A 17,882-nucleotide genomic window follows, 5' to 3' on the forward strand; every position below is an offset into this window, starting at 1 on the left:
GTCCAAGAGATCGAGACTGTAGGTATATGATTCTTGGAAGTTTTTGTAGTTGCTGCAATTGGGGGATTTGTTTTCTTGTTCTTATTATAGGAGAACAATTTCTTAATAGGTCCTTGTACTTTTACACTCCTCTTGCATGGTGAGTAGAATTTCTTGGTCATGCCAATAACTTTGCTTCTTCCTTGGAGAAACCCAAATTCCAAATTTCTTTATTTCTTGCTTCTTACCAAATCCACCGCATTTTGAGCTTTTTTTTTTTTTTTTTTTTGGTGAAGAAACAAAAAACAATGCTAGGCACATTTGTAAATGAATTTGTGTGCGAAATTTTATAGTAAAGGTGTCATATATAAATCCGCTTCTATTAAACGGGTGACACACAAAATGATATACCAAATATGATACGACAAGATGACATAGGCCCACGTGTGCGCCCTACTCTTTTCTCAATTGGGCGGTGCATTTTTTAATATTTTAAGGAAATAAAAACCAAAACAGACAATTCATTCCAACTCATCTATGATTGGTGCGTTGAACTCAGCTGGTGGGCCCAGGCGACTCATACTCCTCCTCTTCCCTCTTTCCTTTCCTGGTTCTACAGTCTTTCAGTCTAAAGAAAACAGCAATTAATTAATTGGAAGTGAGAAACGGACGAGGTGATGACGGCCGCGGATGCGACGACGTCGTCTTCACCGTCGACGACTGCAACGATCCCGTCGAACCTCCCTATCATCGCTGCGTTCCTCGCCTGCGCTCTCGCTCAGTTCCTCAAGCTCTTCACCTCCTGGTCCGTACAGTTTCTCATTCCTCCAATTTCAATTTTTTCCGCAGCTGAACTTTTCAATTTGAGAAATAAATTTGGAAATTTTAGAGTCAAAAGGGCGAGAAAATTGAGTGTTTTGGGTTGCTGCTCTCAGGTACAAAGAAAGGAGATGGGATTCGAAGCGAATGCTCGATTCCGGCGGAATGCCGTCGTCGCATTCCGCCACGGTGACGGCTCTGGCGGTCGCCATTGGCCTTCAAGATGGCGTCGGAGGACCCGCTTTCGCCATTGCTCTGGTCTTAGCATGCATTGTATGTAGAAAAGTTTACCTTTTTTTTCCCTTCATATCATGTTTAGTCCAAACGTTACCGTGTATTTACATATTGTATTTTCCAGGTGATGTATGATGCCTCCGGAGTGAGACTTCATGCTGGTCGGCAAGCCGAGGTAACATCTCCTTGTATGAGCTTAGATGCTTAAAATTATGAGCTTGTTTTATATAGAAATGGGAATCTGTTTTTGTGTACATGTTATGTTGATAGACTTTCAATTTTAGATGATCTAGTTTGAAATTTGACAGCATATTGGGTGTTTGGTAAGAGAAGATTATCATGTGTTCTTTTTGATATGATTCATTTATCACATTGATGGGTGTTGCAGTTGCTGAACCAAATTGTGTACGAGCTTCCTCCGGAGCATCCTTTGTCCAGTGTTAGACCTCTGCGCGATTCACTTGGACATACTCCCTTGCAGGTTTGTTGCACTACTCTTGCTTGCTGCACATCACTTGAGTAAATCGGAAAATTAGCTCACCATGTTATTAGAAAATTATGTTGTCTTAATATTCATGTTTTGATTTTAAGCTCATTGTGGTTGCCGTGAAGCAGGGCAATTAGTAATCCCATTCTGCTGATGGTCCTTGGCTAATTAAACTAGAAAAGAAAATTTTCTTTGCCCCCATAATTCATTTCCTAGCCAGAGTAGTAAATCGTGTGAACATGTTCATTAACCAGTGACATTTTGTTGCAAAGTAGCTGGCCGGTGATGCTTCTTGTTTGCTTGTATAGTTAGCAAATGCAATACTCTTACTCTGTCATGCTGGCTCCACTGGACAAAGCTAGAATGTACATCGACCATTGTTATTATGGATCGACCACTTCATTCTTATCATCATGAAGTAGTTAGTAATTACAAGGTTTAGCTTCAGAGAAATACACGTTTAGACATACATGCATTGTAGTTAAGTTATCTTGTACGGTAACCATTATTATAGCTTTGTTGAGGGGGAGCTTTTTGAGTAAGATATTCATAATCTCAATCTTCAAGTATCAATGAAATTTTTATTTGGTTTGGTCTCAGGTTGTTGCTGGTGCCGTGCTGGGATGCGTAGTGGCATATCTAATGAGGAACACCAAATAAGATATCTTACGACCGATACCTGATTCTTTGAGCTTCATACTGATTAGCTATTGACTGGAGGCCGTAGTTTTGGAAACGGCAAGGGAAGGGCAGAGAAAGAGCTGATGTAGGATGAGTTCCTAATTCTTGAAAGCATGTAAAGGCATTTACAGAATAGGGGCCTCCACCTAGATGCTGGGGTGGGGGACTATATTTTTTTGATGGATTTGAACATTGTTGTTGTGTATACAGAAGTTACCTTCACTAAATAAAAGACACACCTTTGTGAAACCGTTGATGTTCCAGATTGTATTCTTCTTTTTATTGGCGTTTACTGTCAGTTTTTCTGTAATTTGCTGACATGATTAACAGGCCACTCGGCTTTAATATGATTTTTAAGCTACGAGAATAAGGCCAGAAGTGCATCTTCAAGTCTATACAGTTGCTGAGTTTCCGATTCTGATATTGTAACGGATATTAATTTGGTTATTTAAGCCTAATTCATGCTGCTAGAGTTTGCCAAAAACTATATTAAAGAAAGAAATAATAAAATAAACAGAAGAGGCTTTAAGATTGAAAAATGGTTCTTAAATGAGGAGGGGACGTGCTTCATTGTCACTGGGTTCTTAACAAATAACAGACTTGGAGAAACAGAAATGCCAAGTGCAGTTTCAGCTTTCCTTATTAATTAACTGTTCAATCCACAAGCACCTTCAAACATCGAAGTTGAAAACGGTTCCTTCAATTCTCTCTCTCTCTCTCACGCATATACAGAGGCACTTGCAAAGAAATAGTGAGAACAAAACTAACCATGACAAAGAAGAGAGCTTCATCACCCATGCGTCAACTTTTGAGGTTGGTTACAGGTCTCATCATCATTGTCAGTATCTTTCTATGTCTATTGGCTTTCCTTAGAGTGCTCCATTCTCAGTCCAAGCTCCCACCATCATTCTTCACGTCTCAGAGGTCTCATGCTTTCATTCAAGAAGATCAGTTTAAAGGCCCTCCGAAAGTTGCCTTCCTCTTCCTCGTTCATCGGGATCTTCCTCTTTATTTTCTCTGGGACACCTTCTTCAAGGTTTGCTTGCTAGCAAAAAGAAAGTGAAATCGGTTGTGAACAGAACCATAACATGGAGAGAGGTTTTGATATGCTTTGTTGTGAGCTTTGCAGAATGGCGATGTGGCAAGGTTCTCGATTTATATTCATTCAGAGCCTGGTTTTGCATTTGATGAAGTATCCACAAGTTCTGCTTTCTTTTCGGTCGACAGCTGAACAACAGCATTCAGGTGTTCTTTTAGCTTCTTTGAACAAGTACAGCTTCAATTTGTTCATATTTTACTTGGTTCCGTTCCTTCATTTCTTAGTAAGATTGACTGGCAATTATGCTGCAGGTAGTATGGGGAGAATCAAGTATGATAGAAGCAGAGCGCTTACTACTTGAAGAAGCTCTGTATGATCCAGCCAATCAAATATTTGCCCTCCTCTCAGATAGGTAGGTCTCGTCACCTCTTATCTATGCAAGTGACCTCTTCCAACTGTATCAAAAACAAACTAATTTGCACTTTTTGTGTCTATTTCTTCATTCGCAGCTGTGTGCCTCTGTACAACTTCAGTTACATTTACAACTATGTAATGTCTTCTCCAAGAAGCTTTGTGGACAGGTATTTGATATCAGCAATAACCAGAATGAATGTTTTTTAGAAGTGCTGGTTAAATTTTTGTGTTTCCTACACATATGGAAGAAACAGTGAAGCTGAACTTTTTGTAGTCTCTGCATTATAGCTTCGTTGATGTTAAAGGATTTCGTTATGATCCGAAGATGTCACCTACTATACCTGAGAAGAGATGGCGAAAAGGATCCCAGGTTTTATATCTTCCATGTATATTTGCTGCAGTGAGATGGAATAAATAGTTCAACTGAACACAGTTCTGCTTTTCTTTTCTTTTCTTTTTCAAGATATTGATTCCTCCTATTGATGTAACGTCATGTTGATCTCATTCTCAGTGGATAACTTTGGTTAGAAGACATGCAGAAATTGTTGTGGACGACCATACGGTTTTCCCCGTCTTCAGGAAATTCTGTAAGGTATACAGGGAGGCTTTATCTGGTCCCATTTCCATCTGCCTGAAAGTTTCTTTTGACATCTTGAAATGTTGCTCAATTTTCAGCGGCGGCCACCTATAGACCTGCGTTTGAAGAGGCAACTTCTTGTAAGGAAATACTGTCTTTTAAACTTTACATGAAAAAGAAGGAAGAAAAAAGGGTTTGCCCCTGGCCTTCAAAGCGTATGTATATACATGTGATGTGCCCGTTATTGTCCACAGGAGCATGATTTTGATTTCAAGTTTCTAATGCAGACAGTTCCGAAGTATCGCAATTGTATCTCAGATGAACATTACGTGCAGACACTACTTGCAGTAAGCAGATGCTTTCTGTTCTTTCCTATATTAATAAACAAATGTTTTCTGTAGTTATAATCTTTTAAGATGTGCTTTGTTTTGGAAAGTTTATTGGGAATTTCATTCAAATTCTGCATTTGTGTGTTGTGATAAGATAAGTGGACTTGAGGACGAACTGGAACGAAGAACATTGACCTACACATCATGGAATCAGTCAACGATACCATGGAAAAGAAGGTCTTGGCACCCTATAACGTTTGATTATGCAGATGCAAGCCCTTGGAAGATGAGAGAAATTAAGGTGAGTAGTTCTTATGTCCCACATAAGAAACAAAGTCTATAAAACTTGTCCTGCTTGCGTTGCATACATAACTTGATCAATTTAAATGGCCTAAGCTATCTTGTTTTCCTTCTGAGGATTGGATCCAAACACCAAACTTCATGTGGCCTAAGGTATATCAGTCTGCTTGTTTTTACTTTTTGATCATATTTGTTTTTTACAGGATATCGACCATGTATACTATGAGTGCGAACAACACACCGAGTTCTGCCATACCGGTTCCAAAGTCGCTTCATGTTACTTGTTTGCAAGAAAATTCACTGTCGGAGCTGCCATGCGCATTCTGAGAGAAGGTTTGATTGGTCCTTATGATGTTACTGCAATACCAAACATGTGACTAAACTGCAATACCAGATATAAGGAGGCCTCTATGAAAGGAAAAAGAGATGGACACAACTCTTGCATCACAAGTAGTGGCCAATAGAACGCAATTGTACAGAGCAAAACACATTAACTATTTAAATGGTTGTAGTTGCTCACTAGTTTGTTCATTTGAAATTCCTTTATTTTGATTTTGAATAGCAGAAAACCAAAAGTCAGTTTTGGCTACTAAATTCAATAAAACCATGAAGCTCTAAAACACCTAACCTTAAACAACCCTATTGATTCTCATCACTTAAAACCTTCAGCTACTGAAGTAGTTAGAGCAAAATGTAAAGAAATGAAAGTTTTACACTATTTTACTTTTAGGACTTTTAAACAGTCATCACATTGCATATGCATCGCGTATGTGAACCGTCTAATTTTATTATTGTAACATTCACGATAAAATGTTGGAAAAATGTGTAAATTAACAGTTTTTGCAAAGTGAAACTTTTTGTTTTTTTACTTTTTTGTTTTGTTGGGTAATATTCAGGCAATAAAGATTGCTGCACAAAATGGATGGTCATAGTACGTATGATAAGCACCATAACAAATCTCTAACGTCAAAACCCCACAAAAATTTCAAACACAAAGTGGAGGGAAAACCTCTTCGTCCCGTCAGTTCCCATCTCAACTCTCCCGTTCTCATACTTTCCCCAATTCAATCTTTCGATTACAATGGCCGATACCCTAAGCCCTAACCCAACGGCCCAGAAGCAGAGGCTCCCGATGGCCGCTCGTCTCCAGTCTCCAACCAGCCCCTTCTTCCTCGGCTCCAACGACGACCACCTCGAGCGTGCACAAGCACGTGCGGCACGCGCCGCCGCGATTCGCAGAAAATCCATTGCGCTCAATTTACCGCCACTGGATGCGGATACTGATCCCTGCCTCGGCAAGGAGCAGATTCTCGAGCTGTTCCAGAATTGCATCAAACTGGCTAGCGAAAATGTCAGCACTTATCTCTTTCTCTCTCTGTTAGTTTATCATTCAAAGTTTTCAAATGAATTTGATTTAACCAAAAGTTAGAAGTTTATAGCAATCTGTTTGTCAATATGAGTGTGAATTTTGAAGTATTTCATTTTTTAGTACTTAATGATGATTTAAACAAAAGGGTTTTCTTTGGTTGAATTTTGATAACCCTTTGTACTGTATTAGATTTTGAGTTTTATCTATTGGGTGCAGAAAATTAATCAAAAGAACACATGGGAGCTCAATCTGATAGACCATTTGACGGAAATTATTAAGGTTGAAGAGGAAAATGACGCTGAGACGAATTTTCAAAAGGTAAGCTGTGCCTTTTGATGGTATGATATATAAAGGGTTTGTTTTTAAGTATTGTTCGTCGTTTGTGGATATTTCGGATTAGTTTTGGAACTTGAAAGTGTGGCCAAAAGTTCATTCATTCAATTGAATATGCTATGTTCAATTAAATATGTATCACTTTTCTACCTGTGCAGGCAAGCTGCACTCTTGAAGCTGGAGTCAAAATTTACTCATTAAGGGTGGATTCAGTACACTCTGAGGCATATAAGGTCCTTGGTGGAATGAATAGAGCAGGCCAAGAAGACGAACAAGGTTTGGTTCACTATACTTTGTTCTTTCGTTTCTTGTTCAAGTCTTTTACTTGAGATTCTTGGCTGAAACAATTTAATTGTTAACGGTTTGTAGGAGTGATTACTATGTTGTATAGTAATCTTTAATCAGCTCATCTATAGTTTGAAAGTTAACTGTCAATTTGTAAAGTTGTATAGTTCTCTTGATGCTGTGTTGTAATGTTAGATACTAGTCCGGATGATGCCGCTGTTGACAATGGACAAGATGTGGCGCATTCCAAGAAAGAGATGGAGAAAAAGGTTGATAGTTCTCTGGCTCACTCGAATGATTTAATAAACTCTGTATGCCAAGTACTGACGTAAATCCATAAATGCAGTCACCTTTATCAACGCTGGAGTCGTCTTTTGAGGCTCTAAATGTAAAAAAGTTTGATGGTGAGCACACATCCTTGCTATCCGTATAAATAGTTTTAAAGTGTGAAATGCGAGGTCAAATTTGTAATATTAATGTCTGTATTTTTCAGTTGCATTTGCAGTTGATCCACTCTATCATCAGACATCTGCACAATTTGATGAAGGTGGGGCTAGGGGTCTTTTAATGAATAATCTTGGAGTATATGGTAGATGCAGAGTTCTCTTTGACTCGTCGGAAGTACCAGCGAAGTGCATGTCATGTGATAATCAACATGATAAATCAGATACCATCGATCTTTCTTTTGCTAGTGGTGAGTTGCATTTTTGGTAATGTATTGTTTTCTTGGTAACTCGTCTTCCCATATTATTTTTTTCAAATGAGAATATTCAGTTTTAATAACAGTCATGTTTTCTTGTTCTTTTATAGAGTATGTTGAACAAATGGTATTGAACATGCGAATGAAAGATGAAATTTCACCAACTCTCAGGAATATAGTCAATCGATTTGATGAAGATAACAGAAGGCCAGCAGATATATATTCCTGTTCTCAAGAATCAGCAGAGCAAGTAGACGCAGCCCATAATAATGAAGTTGAATTTGATGGTGATGTACCTGAGAACTTTGGAAACTGGGATTACGAACATGATGACCAAACAAGCATGGTAGAGGAGGGTCTTAACTGTGAAAATTCAACTTTTCCTAGTTATCACGAGGTTTTTTGAACAAACTATCCCTGTAATTGGTTTTGATTGTATATATTTGTTCAGTTGGTCTCTCTCTAGTTGTGTGTATAAGTGGAATCACTTTATTCCCTGATAATCTCTTAAATTTGTAGGAAAATGAACCGGGCGCTTTCGATGAGCGTGATAACGAGGAGAGACTTAAGGACGTTGATGAGTATTTGTTCTTAAGTCTTGGATTAACTTCAAAACAAAATGCATGGGCAGGTCCCGATCATTGGAAGTATCGAAAAACTAAAGGTCTTGTTCAGTGGTTATATCATCAACCAGTATGTGTATGTGTATTTCTTGTGCTCCAGTAGTATGGTAACATAGTGCAACAATATGTTTTCTCAGTTTCCGAGATTGATCCTTCTGGAGAACAACCAGCGGTGGTTAAACGACACAGGAAAAAAGTACAGCCTGATCTTGATTTCACGAAAGCCTTGGAAGAAGAAATGCCAGATATTTTTGCTCCTCCAAAAAATCCGAAGTCCTTACTGCTGCCAGCAAATAGAGCACCCTGTAATACAAGGCTTCCTGAGGATTGCCACTATCAACCAGAGGATCTTATCAAGCTATTTCTGATACCTAATGTAAAGGTAATGTGTTGCAACAATCATACTATATATGTTTTTCCATCAAAATGGTGTACGCTCTTTCTTTTTCATGAAATGCTTTTTTTTTTTCTTTTTGTGCTGCAGCTCCTTGGAAGGAGAGGCAAGAAGTCCTCTGGTAAGAAAGTTCTTTCTCGTTGGTTGGTAATAAATAGGGATAACCAATAATTAACATTTTTTCTGGATCCTTTTATTTTATTTAAAATTTTTATTAATGATGAAATGTGCAATTAATATATAGAGTACTTGTTGTGATATTAGATGAATCGAGGCAACAGTCTGATGATTATGGGCAATCGCCATTCTATGATGATGATAATGTATTTGGTGGCCAATATGATGACGGAATTAGCCATAGTGATGTGGAGGACTTTAGCACACTTGTTTCTCAGCCTCGCCAGGTTGGTTTCTAACTTTTCAGCTTGATGTAATTTGAGACCCCTTGCAGTTGACCACAAGTCTGAGAGTGAGTGTTAGGTAGCCTATGACTTGGAGAGTTATGGTGGTTTACAAACCTGATTTCATCTCAAGTATTTTACAAGGTTTATTTATTTATTTATATTTTTTTATATGAAGTAGGAAGAACTTTGTATTTTATTTCTCCCTTTGTCTTTCAAGTATTTTACAAGTTTATAATTGGATTATGTCTAGTTTTATAGATATTGATCATGGAGATGATAAGGACTGCAATCTTAGGAATAGTTTTAGTCTGTAATTCAAAGCTCATTAAAACAAATCTGTAGTTTTTGCTTATGCTTTCTTCCTACATCTAAACAATACAGGTAAACAAAATTGAAGTCCACTATGACAAGACTTCCAAACAAGTTGATGTCCAGGTTCTGAAAGAAACCCTTTGGGGCCATGTACAAGAATCTGTTCACATGTCGACACAGGTGCGCTAAGTTTTCTTTTCCATTTCTTTCTGCATATAATTTTTTGTGCAGTTTTCCTTAGGCTATATAGTATATAGCATATGGAATGAGTTTTTACATAAAAAAAGTTAGAAAAGACATGAAAGCTTGATTCGGGATTTATTTCTATACTAATACGAGCTATCGATTATTGATGTACTATTCCAATTGATTGAAGACTATTTTCCTTTTTTTATTCATGCTGGCAATCAATGTCTGTTGGAACGTACTGGTTACCAGTAATAGCCTTTGATGTGATCGGCCAACAGAAATGCACAAGTACCTGTGTCTTGGATGAGAAACACGTGTGTGTAATGGGAATAACATTGTTTTTCTATTCTTGACTAATTAGGCTATACTATACGTGATAATTTTTCTACTTAGTATAACTTGATTGGCCGAAAATAGCAAAATAGTACTATTCTCGTTTCATAAAAGTTTTTCTACTCTTGTATTGGATACAATTATATAAACAGAATAGAAGATCAACACAGAACCATATTTAGGAATAGGAACTGCTTCATTTATGATATACGTTATTTATGATAAGGTAAATTCTGATTGTTGATATTTCTGATTTTGGAAAGGGTCAAGAACAACTGGCATCCTTCAAGCAAATCTTGGCCAGCTTCCCAAGTGACTGCAGAGCTGCTGGGGCTATCAATGAAATCTCCCCTCATCTGTGTTTCATATGCCTTTTACATTTAGCCAATGAGCATGGCTTGAGCATCCTTGGCACCACCAATTTGGATGATCTCAGCATACACCTTCCTTAGCTCTCTGTTTATGATTGAAAAGGAAATGAAATGAAAACTGTGTTTAAGGTGTACTTTACAACTCATATTTATTTATAATAATATCCTGCTGTTCCTTTCAATATTTTATTTTAAATTGGTCTTGATGACAAGGATGAAGTTGATATTGGTTTCTAATTTCTTGGTCTTCAGCAAATCAAACTAAAAATATAATGTGTCTCATTAAAAGCAATGTTATTTTTTAATAAAAAGCAAGAAATATTATTCAAAAATAACAAAACCGTAGACTATTTACTCAATCAATCAAATGACAAGGCAGGCAAATGGACAAACCCCACGTTTCGTTCAGAAAGGCAGGACATGTGCACACACAGCCCTATCCTGATCACAATCCATCCTGATCACAATAAAATCTTCTCATTCAATTACAAGACAAATAAACAATGACTTCAATGAGCTGTGATGCATTTGTTTGTGGCAAGATTCTCAACGAGTTGCATGCTGCTCATTTATTTTTGCTTTGAACGCATATCATGTGCTAATTATTAAGAGTTTTAAGTTTGCAAGAGACAGATAATCATGGTGACCTTAATCAACTCTGTAGACACGTGGCTTAGTCAACTTCGTTAGAATGGATGTGTTTAGATCCCCCTTCTTCATGTTTAGATTGGAATATCCCTGTCCTTATCCTTGAACATGGAAAAAAAAAAAAAACTTAAAACTCGTATTTCAGTCATTATAAAAAGTGCGAAGTTATTAATATACCTGAACCATACATATGTGATTTTTTTCAACATTTCTTATTTGTCCTTTTTTTTTTGGATACAGATTTTCAGATGAATTTTTCACGTTTTTTGTGTGTCAAAAGTGGCCGGGAAAGACTACAGAGCATTTATAACTAAAGCTCTTACCTTTAACCTCACAACTTCAGAAATAGCAAAACCAAAAACATCTCTCCACCTCACAACACAAAATCTCAAAATCTCAAACCCCAAAACAAAATTAAAAAATTTATATAAAAAACCCATGTCTTTCATGATGAGCATGACGCCTGGCATCCCATCATCATCCTCATCCTCATCCTCATCCCCATCACCCTCACCCTCACCACCATCATCACCACCGCTCTCTTCACCGCCAGTATCACTTCCTGTCCGTACGATCCCCGGAGCCTACGGCTGGCCGCTTCTGGGGCCCATCTCTGACCGCCTGGACTACTTCTGGTTCCAAGGCCCTGAAACTTTCTTCAAAAAACGCACTGAGAAATACAAGAGCACTGTGTTCCGTACAAATGTCCCTCCGAGCTTTCCTCTGTTTCTCAACGTCAACCCCAACGTTGTGGCTGTTCTGGACGGCAAGTCCTTTTCGTACCTCTTCGACACGGACTTGGTCGAGAAGAAGAATACTCTTGTTGGTGACTTCATGCCCAGTGTTAACTTTACAGGGGGCTTGAGGGCCTGTGCTTATCTTGATACCGCTGAACCACAACACGCTAAGGTACATGAACTCATGTGGATACTTTTTTGATTTTGTTTTTGTTTTTGAAAATGTTCAGATCCGGAAATGTTCTTTCCCAAATATAGTGTCTAGCAACACAAATATTTTATATTATTATATTATCATAAATCTCGAGTTGATTTTTGTCTAAATGCGTGGCTCAAATTTACTGACAACATAAGAATTTATATAACAACATAAAATCTCGCAAGAAAACATTACTCGTTGGTACTTATAGATTCGGGTTCATTTACTGGTCCGTTGGTTTACCGGTTTATTAGTTGCCATATTTTAAGAAGAAGAGAAAAATTGTGTCGAGCAATTGAAGATACTGTGGCTTGTTTATGTCTGTTGCTGAACTAGAAGTAGATTCTTTCATTAGAGTAATGGATGAGAGACTTGTTGGATATGTTTTCCTGGAGAATGAGGTTGCTGAAAAGTCCCAAAATGGTCCAAATGTGTCAACACACTGGTTTGTCTTTTGTCATATGTTTAGGCTGTGAGTCAAGCCAATCCAAAATTTCTACCAAGAAAATTGTGACTTCTGCAGGACCCCTACTTCTGGGACCATTACAACAATTGTTGGTGGTCCTAACGTCCAGTTGAATGTGAGATAGATAATCTTAAATTTTGAGTGGACTAAGATTAACAGATTGCTCAGTGAATTGGGATTAATTTTCCACGGGTTTGGTCAATGGTCTCTCTCTGTTTCTGGAGAAACACTTGTTTTTTGCTATCTTCAGCCAATCACGGCATGCCACGCGTGATAACTTTTTCACGTAGTATTATTTGATTTGTTGAGGATAGCAAAACAGTGCAATTCCTGTTTCATACAAGTTTTTCTGCTATTTCTCGGTACTCTCTGTTTTTACTCTTATATAAAATGAACTACTACCGTTTCCTCTAAAGTTACCATGGTGATTAAAGTTAACTGTACACAGTAATAATTCTTAGTAAATATGGAATGAAGTATCATCTTGTTGTGATATGCTTATTTCTTGTTAAGCTAATTACAATCTTAAGATCTTCTTCACAGATCAAGAACTTTGCCATGGACATCTTGAAAAGAAGCTCCAAGGTTTGGGTACCTGAGCTCACTGCTAACCTCTCCACCATGTTTGACACAATAGAATCAGAAGTGTCCAAGGATGGGAGTGCCAGCTACTTGATCCCACTCCAGAAATTCATTTTCAATTTCCTCACAAAATGCTTAGTTGGTGCTGACACAGCAAGCTCACCCAAGATAGCTGAGTCCGGTTACGCCATGTTGGACCGGTGGCTCGCCCTCCAGCTCCTCCCCACTGTCAAGATTGGTTTGCTTCAGCCTCTGGAGGAGATTCTCCTCCATTCTTTTGCATACCCATCTTTTCTTGTGAGTGGAGACTACAACAAGCTTTACCAATTTGTTAAGGAACAAGGTATGTTACCAACAAACTGTTTCTACTTGCATTTAGTAGCATATTGTAGATTACGTCTTTAGGGAAATGTTCTCTTGACATATTGTTTATGGACCACTAATCGAGTTGATTATTATGTGAATATGTTGTCCGGATTTAACATAAACATTTATCTGCTGACATAAGTTTGACAAGAGAATATTACCATACATCTTTGTGGGACACACATATAATATAGGCTATTAGAGATATTTTCTATAACGTGGTCGATAAATCCGGTACAAATGACATTCCTCAACAAGTTTAAGCTTGTACATGTGCCATGAACACAAATTATGGAATTGTTTACAGGTAAAGAAGTAGTGAAGAGAGGTGAAACCGAGTTTGGACTGAGCCAAGAAGAAGTAATTCACAACCTTCTGTTTGTGCTTGGTTTCAACGCGTTTGGTGGGTTCTCTGTCTTTCTACCAACGTTAATAAGCACAATAGCTAGTGACACCACCGGCTTACAAGACAAAATAGTCAAAGAAGTCAGAGAAAAGGCCGGTTCAACTTTGACTTTCGACTCAGCTAAAAATTTGCCACTGGTTCAGTCTGTAGTATACGAAACACTCCGGTGCAACCCGCCGGTTCCTCTCCAATACGCCCGGGCCAGGAAGGACTTTCAACTGAGTTCACATGACTCGGTTTTTGACATCAAGAAGGGAGAGTTGCTTTGTGGGTATCAACCACAGGTGATGAAGGATGAGAAGGTTTTTGATGAACCAGAGACTTTTCAACCGGACCGGTTCTTGAAAAATAAGGAGTTACTGAACTACTTGTACTGGTCCAATGGACCGCAGACCGGCTCACCAAGCCAGTACAACAAACAGTGTCCTGGAAAGGACACTGTGACCCTCACGGCTTGCTTGTTTGTTGCTTATGTGTTTCAAAGATATGATTCAATCACTGGGACCGCAACTTCAATCACAGCCCTTGAGAAGGCCAAGTAAGAGAGCAATGTGAGTGATCACAGTCGTTGAAATGGGGATGTGATGGATGATGAAATAATGTATTTTTGTCTGTTTTTGTAAATTTGGTGTCGTTTGGGGTTTGTAGTCAATAAAAGCGGAGAGATACTTGAGGGAAAAGGGCAAGGTGGGTGTGCCCAGATTCATTAAATAAAAGTGAACAGAATGTGAAGGGTTTATTGTGGTGGCGTGGATCAAGGGTATCCCCACTCCGCTTGAACTTCTTTGGCTGTGTATGATTTGACAAATTGACACAAATGAGTTCACATGCCTTTCAAAAAGCATGCATGCCCTCTTGATGGCAAATTTCCTTTCGCACACCGATGTGCTAAGTGCATAGGTAGTATCCAAAGTTGGATGAGCTTTAAGGCATTGAATGAGATTAGGTCCTCCCAAACCAAGATTATTAGGATAGCCAGCATGATCTTGCCCCTCATTTTTTGCAATATTTTGTCTATAGATCTTGTAGCTTTTTCACAAGAAATTCTTGTATACTTGCAATCTTTGTATGTAACTTTTCACTCACAGAACATGATTAGTAAAACCATCACATTCCAAGGATTGAGAAGTTGCATTGTATACTACAGTCTCGGTGTGACAACTTTTCATTTTTTATCGAAGAAAGGAGGAAGAATTCCAACTTCAAATTGCTTCTGAGAAGAGAAGTATCACTAAACTAAAAAACGTAACGTGTCACTAAGTCTGATAATCTTTCCACTTCTCTAGTTTAAGAGTTCCTCCTTGCAACCCCAAGAAAAAAAAAAGGGGTTTCTTCCCATATTGCATCCCATCTCGGCTATTGCTGGTCTTTGGACTAGCCTAAGTCCCACTTGCTGGGCTTTGCTTCCCCAATTAACCCAAGGACATCATGGATGACTGGCCAGCCGAGGTATTGGGACAGCCCAGTCTTGTATATGCCAAAACAATAATTTCAGCCTATGTAAGTGTCTACTTATAATCCTCTCAAGAAGTGAAGCTTTCCTACATGTTTCCCACCACTCATGCCCAATATTGTTAGGTTGGATCAATAGCAGTCAGCAGCCTCCACCACCTCTTATCAGATCTATGGAGATTTTTAGACCAAATACAAAAAGAATTTGACATTCCTCAATCAATGAAGCCAGGATTTAGACAACCATCCATACTGATATTTAATGAAGAATTCCTGCTTTCAGTCTCACATGTGGAACATTCAACTATAATTGGGTGGAGAATTGAGATGATCAGGGTTCTTGACAACATTCATTGCTTTTGACATGCTAGATAACAACTATGTTCTCTATACTTTTAACTGTAAATACAAATAATTCAGTCTGGTAAATAAAACTGATTGCATATCATGCCCCATTTAAGTTGAAGAAGAGTGTCCTAGTAAGAGTTTATCACTAACCAAGAGAGGAAGTACCATGTTGAAGAAGATTAGCCTTTGGCTGTTCCATAATTGCCACAGAGGGTTTCTACAGAGTCTGAACATTTCCTTGCGTCTGAGTATTAGAATTTGTAACCCCTTCTTTCCATCCTCTTTGACGAGCCCTAAGCTCCCATGTTGCTGTCAGTTTCCTCTGTGCCTCCAATGTTGCTTCAGCTTTCTCCCTTGCTTCTTCACATGTTTCCATCCCTGAATTGCACTTGTCTGCTTCCTTCTGATACTGGGATGCAATCTTCTTAGCCTCCAGCAGAGCCATATCAGCTAGTTGTTGATTTTCTAAAGCTTCAGCTTCCCGAAGCTTCAACTCTTCAGTCAAAAGATCCACAAAATTTTTCTCGGTGTCCTCACTCACCTCTGGATCATGCTTTGCACAATCTGCATAATATGTGCCAAAGACATAAATACACAGTGGAAGCTTCTAAGGATTGAATGAAATTTGAAACCTTCATGCAGCCCTATAATTGCATCACCCAATTTGGAAAACCAAAAATACTACCTAAATTCTAAAACCAAACTTATGAAAACCACAACCTTGTAATTTGAGATGCAACTTAACCTCCATAATTCAAGGTAATAAGTATTTGAATTATTTAGATGATCGTTCAACCAAAATAAGAATGAAACGGACAAGCATCAAAGATGCAAATCCATCCTTCACGTTAAATCAGCAATTTTAAAGAGCGAGTTAAGATAGACAAAAAGTGAGAGGGCACAGGAAAAAGAAAAGGCCAGAATTCAGTTATGGTCCAATGAACGAAATCTACTAGGCTGGGAGCTCTTGATGCAGTCTTAACTGCAAAATGTGTAGTGTGGAGAAACCACACACATTCTACAGAATCATCTAGATGATGTTGAGAGACAGAATTTGAGAGAATAAAAGTGAGCAGGAAAGTTTGCAATACTGCAAGACTTCACATTTCTTCCAGAAAAAATTGTCTATTGGAGAGTGGGATCTGAAAATGAAAACTTTGCGACGATGATACTGGATTGAATGATACTTGCTATAATATCGGTCCTTAAAAGGTAACACCTCAGGGAAAATGAATTATCTAACATAAACAGGGGACAATTACTCGCTTTATGGCAAGGAGAAGATACTAAGTAGTCAGTTATATCACAAAGCAATCAATCTAGAACATACATGCAGAACAAGTTAATTTGCGGTGAAGAGACTAACCTGCAAATGAAATGTTGCTGAGTCCTGCAGAACAAGAACAAAGCAAGATGAGTACACATCTGATAGTGATGACAATCAACTAACAATACAGTAAAATCAGCTGAATGAAGTAACGCAATTGATTAAAAAAATCCCAAATTGATCACAACCAATAAAAGCTACCAACTTCAGATATGAAAAATAATGGAATGAATCAGTGAACCCAAATGGGATTTTGAGCTCATTGGCATCAAATCAGTACAAAATGTGCTAAACTCAACAAAATAAAAAACGAAAACATAAAAGAGATCCAATCAGATCTAACCAAAATGGATCATAGGCAAGTGAAAGAAGAACAAACAAGAGCAAATTACCAATGGGGATGGAGAGGAGAGGCTGAGAAGAGCAATCACAGGTGCAAGGAGGGCAAGAAGATAAGGAAGAAGAAGATGAAGAGTGGGAGACGGCAGCTAAGCCCTCCATGAAGTGCCAGTAGAGAGGTGGGCCCACTATGTACCCGGCTATGCAAACCCCAACTATCACCAGCCCCGCCTTCAACACTGCCGGACTCATCGCCATCTCTCTCTCTCTCTCTCTCTCTCTCTCTCTCTCTCTCTCTCTTCCAATCTGGGTTCTTCCTCAGCTTGTGAAATCGAATCGAAAGTCCCGAGCTTTGGAGCCGGCAACGTCGATTCTTAACGGTTTTTCACGGCCCGACTGCCGTATAGTTTTAGTTGGGACTTGTGAAGATCAAAGATGGCTTCTTTACATCTGCGAAAGCCTGTGAGACTGTGACCGTGTTTTTATCCTTTAAAAAAAAAAAAATAATTTGAGAGTGAGACTTTTGCCAGTTGGTCCATTTCCATTTTCATTTCCCAGTTTATTATTTTGTGTTAATAGTCAAAGTCGTTTTTTGGTTTTGTGTTATCACTAATAATTAACTCTTACATTTTCAACCTTTATTATTATTTGTTTTTAACAAATTTAATAATTAAAGTAACTATTTTTGTTATTTTTTAACTTGGTGTTAGTTCAAATCCAATTTTGATTCTTGCACAACAACTTAGAACTAGTTTTTAGTTTATATTAACCAGTGTAACATAAGTTAGTGTTGAGTTTTTTTGACATGATTAGTTAAAATATACATTTGTTCCACACAAA

At 38.2% G+C, this 17,882-nt stretch overlaps 4 protein-coding genes and 1 pseudogene across 4 annotated transcripts; 4 read left to right on the plus strand and 1 right to left on the minus strand.

Moving 5' to 3' along the window:
• The first annotated feature begins 423 nt into the window (after nt 1-423).
• On the plus strand, nt 424-2,550 carry LOC117622142 (uncharacterized membrane protein YuiD-like). Its single transcript, XM_034352711.1, has 5 exons — nt 424-784; nt 915-1,071; nt 1,157-1,207; nt 1,421-1,513; nt 2,120-2,550. Exons 1-5 carry the CDS (start codon nt 657-659, stop codon nt 2,177-2,179), a joined length of 489 nt encoding a protein of 162 aa, XP_034208602.1. The 5' UTR covers nt 424-656; the 3' UTR covers nt 2,180-2,550.
• Nucleotides 2,551-2,749: 199 nt separating this feature from the next.
• Nucleotides 2,750-5,284, plus strand: LOC117621925 (annotated as a pseudogene).
• Nucleotides 5,285-5,818: 534 nt separating this feature from the next.
• On the plus strand, nt 5,819-10,359 carry LOC117620513 (condensin complex subunit 2). The gene is made up of 13 exons (XM_034350590.1): nt 5,819-6,210; nt 6,445-6,546; nt 6,720-6,837; nt 7,042-7,115; nt 7,193-7,250; nt 7,340-7,540; nt 7,657-7,943; nt 8,066-8,210; nt 8,307-8,551; nt 8,654-8,684; nt 8,828-8,967; nt 9,349-9,459; nt 10,065-10,359. The coding sequence occupies exons 1-13, from the start codon at nt 5,941-5,943 to the stop codon at nt 10,251-10,253; spliced, it is 1,971 nt and encodes a 656-aa protein (XP_034206481.1). The 5' UTR covers nt 5,819-5,940; the 3' UTR covers nt 10,254-10,359.
• A 217-nt stretch (nt 10,360-10,576) lies between these two features.
• LOC117621185 (fatty acid hydroperoxide lyase, chloroplastic) lies at nt 10,577-14,704 on the plus strand. The gene is made up of 3 exons (XM_034351520.1): nt 10,577-11,729; nt 12,766-13,147; nt 13,478-14,704. The coding sequence occupies exons 1-3, from the start codon at nt 11,259-11,261 to the stop codon at nt 14,116-14,118; spliced, it is 1,494 nt and encodes a 497-aa protein (XP_034207411.1). The 5' UTR covers nt 10,577-11,258; the 3' UTR covers nt 14,119-14,704.
• A 558-nt stretch (nt 14,705-15,262) lies between these two features.
• LOC117621177 lies at nt 15,263-17,574 on the minus strand. The gene is made up of 3 exons (XM_034351508.1): nt 17,096-17,574; nt 16,743-16,766; nt 15,263-15,940 (listed from the first exon to the last, which is right to left on the minus strand). Exons 1-3 carry the CDS (start codon nt 17,298-17,300, stop codon nt 15,594-15,596), a joined length of 576 nt encoding a protein of 191 aa, XP_034207399.1. The 5' UTR covers nt 17,301-17,574; the 3' UTR covers nt 15,263-15,593.
• Nucleotides 17,575-17,882: the final 308 nt, after the last annotated feature.

Source organism: Prunus dulcis, chromosome 3, assembly GCF_902201215.1.
Source record: "Prunus dulcis chromosome 3, ALMONDv2, whole genome shotgun sequence".
Classification (NCBI taxonomy): Eukaryota; Viridiplantae; Streptophyta; class Magnoliopsida; order Rosales; family Rosaceae; genus Prunus; species Prunus dulcis.

Bases quoted from the DNA above. Each gene is read 5' to 3' on its own strand.
- LOC117622142 (XM_034352711.1), top strand. From the start codon at position 657: ATGACGGCCGCGGATGCGACGACGTCGTCTTCACCGTCGACGACTGCA. The intron at 785-914 runs GTCCGTACAGTT...TGCTGCTCTCAG, and splicing joins CTCAAGCTCTTCACCTCCTG to GTACAAAGAAAGGAGATGGG. The intron at 1,072-1,156 runs GTATGTAGAAAA...TGTATTTTCCAG, and splicing joins CTCTGGTCTTAGCATGCATT to GTGATGTATGATGCCTCCGG.
- LOC117621185 (XM_034351520.1), top strand. From the start codon at position 11,259: ATGTCTTTCATGATGAGCATGACGCCTGGCATCCCATCATCATCCTCA. The intron at 11,730-12,765 runs GTACATGAACTC...TCTTCTTCACAG, and splicing joins CTGAACCACAACACGCTAAG to ATCAAGAACTTTGCCATGGA. The intron at 13,148-13,477 runs GTATGTTACCAA...AATTGTTTACAG, and splicing joins CCAATTTGTTAAGGAACAAG to GTAAAGAAGTAGTGAAGAGA.
- LOC117621177 (XM_034351508.1), bottom strand. From the start codon at position 17,300: ATGGCGATGAGTCCGGCAGTGTTGAAGGCGGGGCTGGTGATAGTTGGG. The intron at 16,767-17,095 runs GTAATTTGCTCT...CTTGTTCTGCAG, and splicing joins TCTCCTCTCCATCCCCATTG to GACTCAGCAACATTTCATTT. The intron at 15,941-16,742 runs GTTAGTCTCTTC...CATATTATGCAG, and splicing joins CAGCAACATTTCATTTGCAG to ATTGTGCAAAGCATGATCCA.
- LOC117620513 (XM_034350590.1), top strand. From the start codon at position 5,941: ATGGCCGATACCCTAAGCCCTAACCCAACGGCCCAGAAGCAGAGGCTC. The intron at 6,547-6,719 runs GTAAGCTGTGCC...CTACCTGTGCAG, and splicing joins CTGAGACGAATTTTCAAAAG to GCAAGCTGCACTCTTGAAGC. The intron at 7,251-7,339 runs GTGAGCACACAT...TGTATTTTTCAG, and splicing joins AAATGTAAAAAAGTTTGATG to TTGCATTTGCAGTTGATCCA.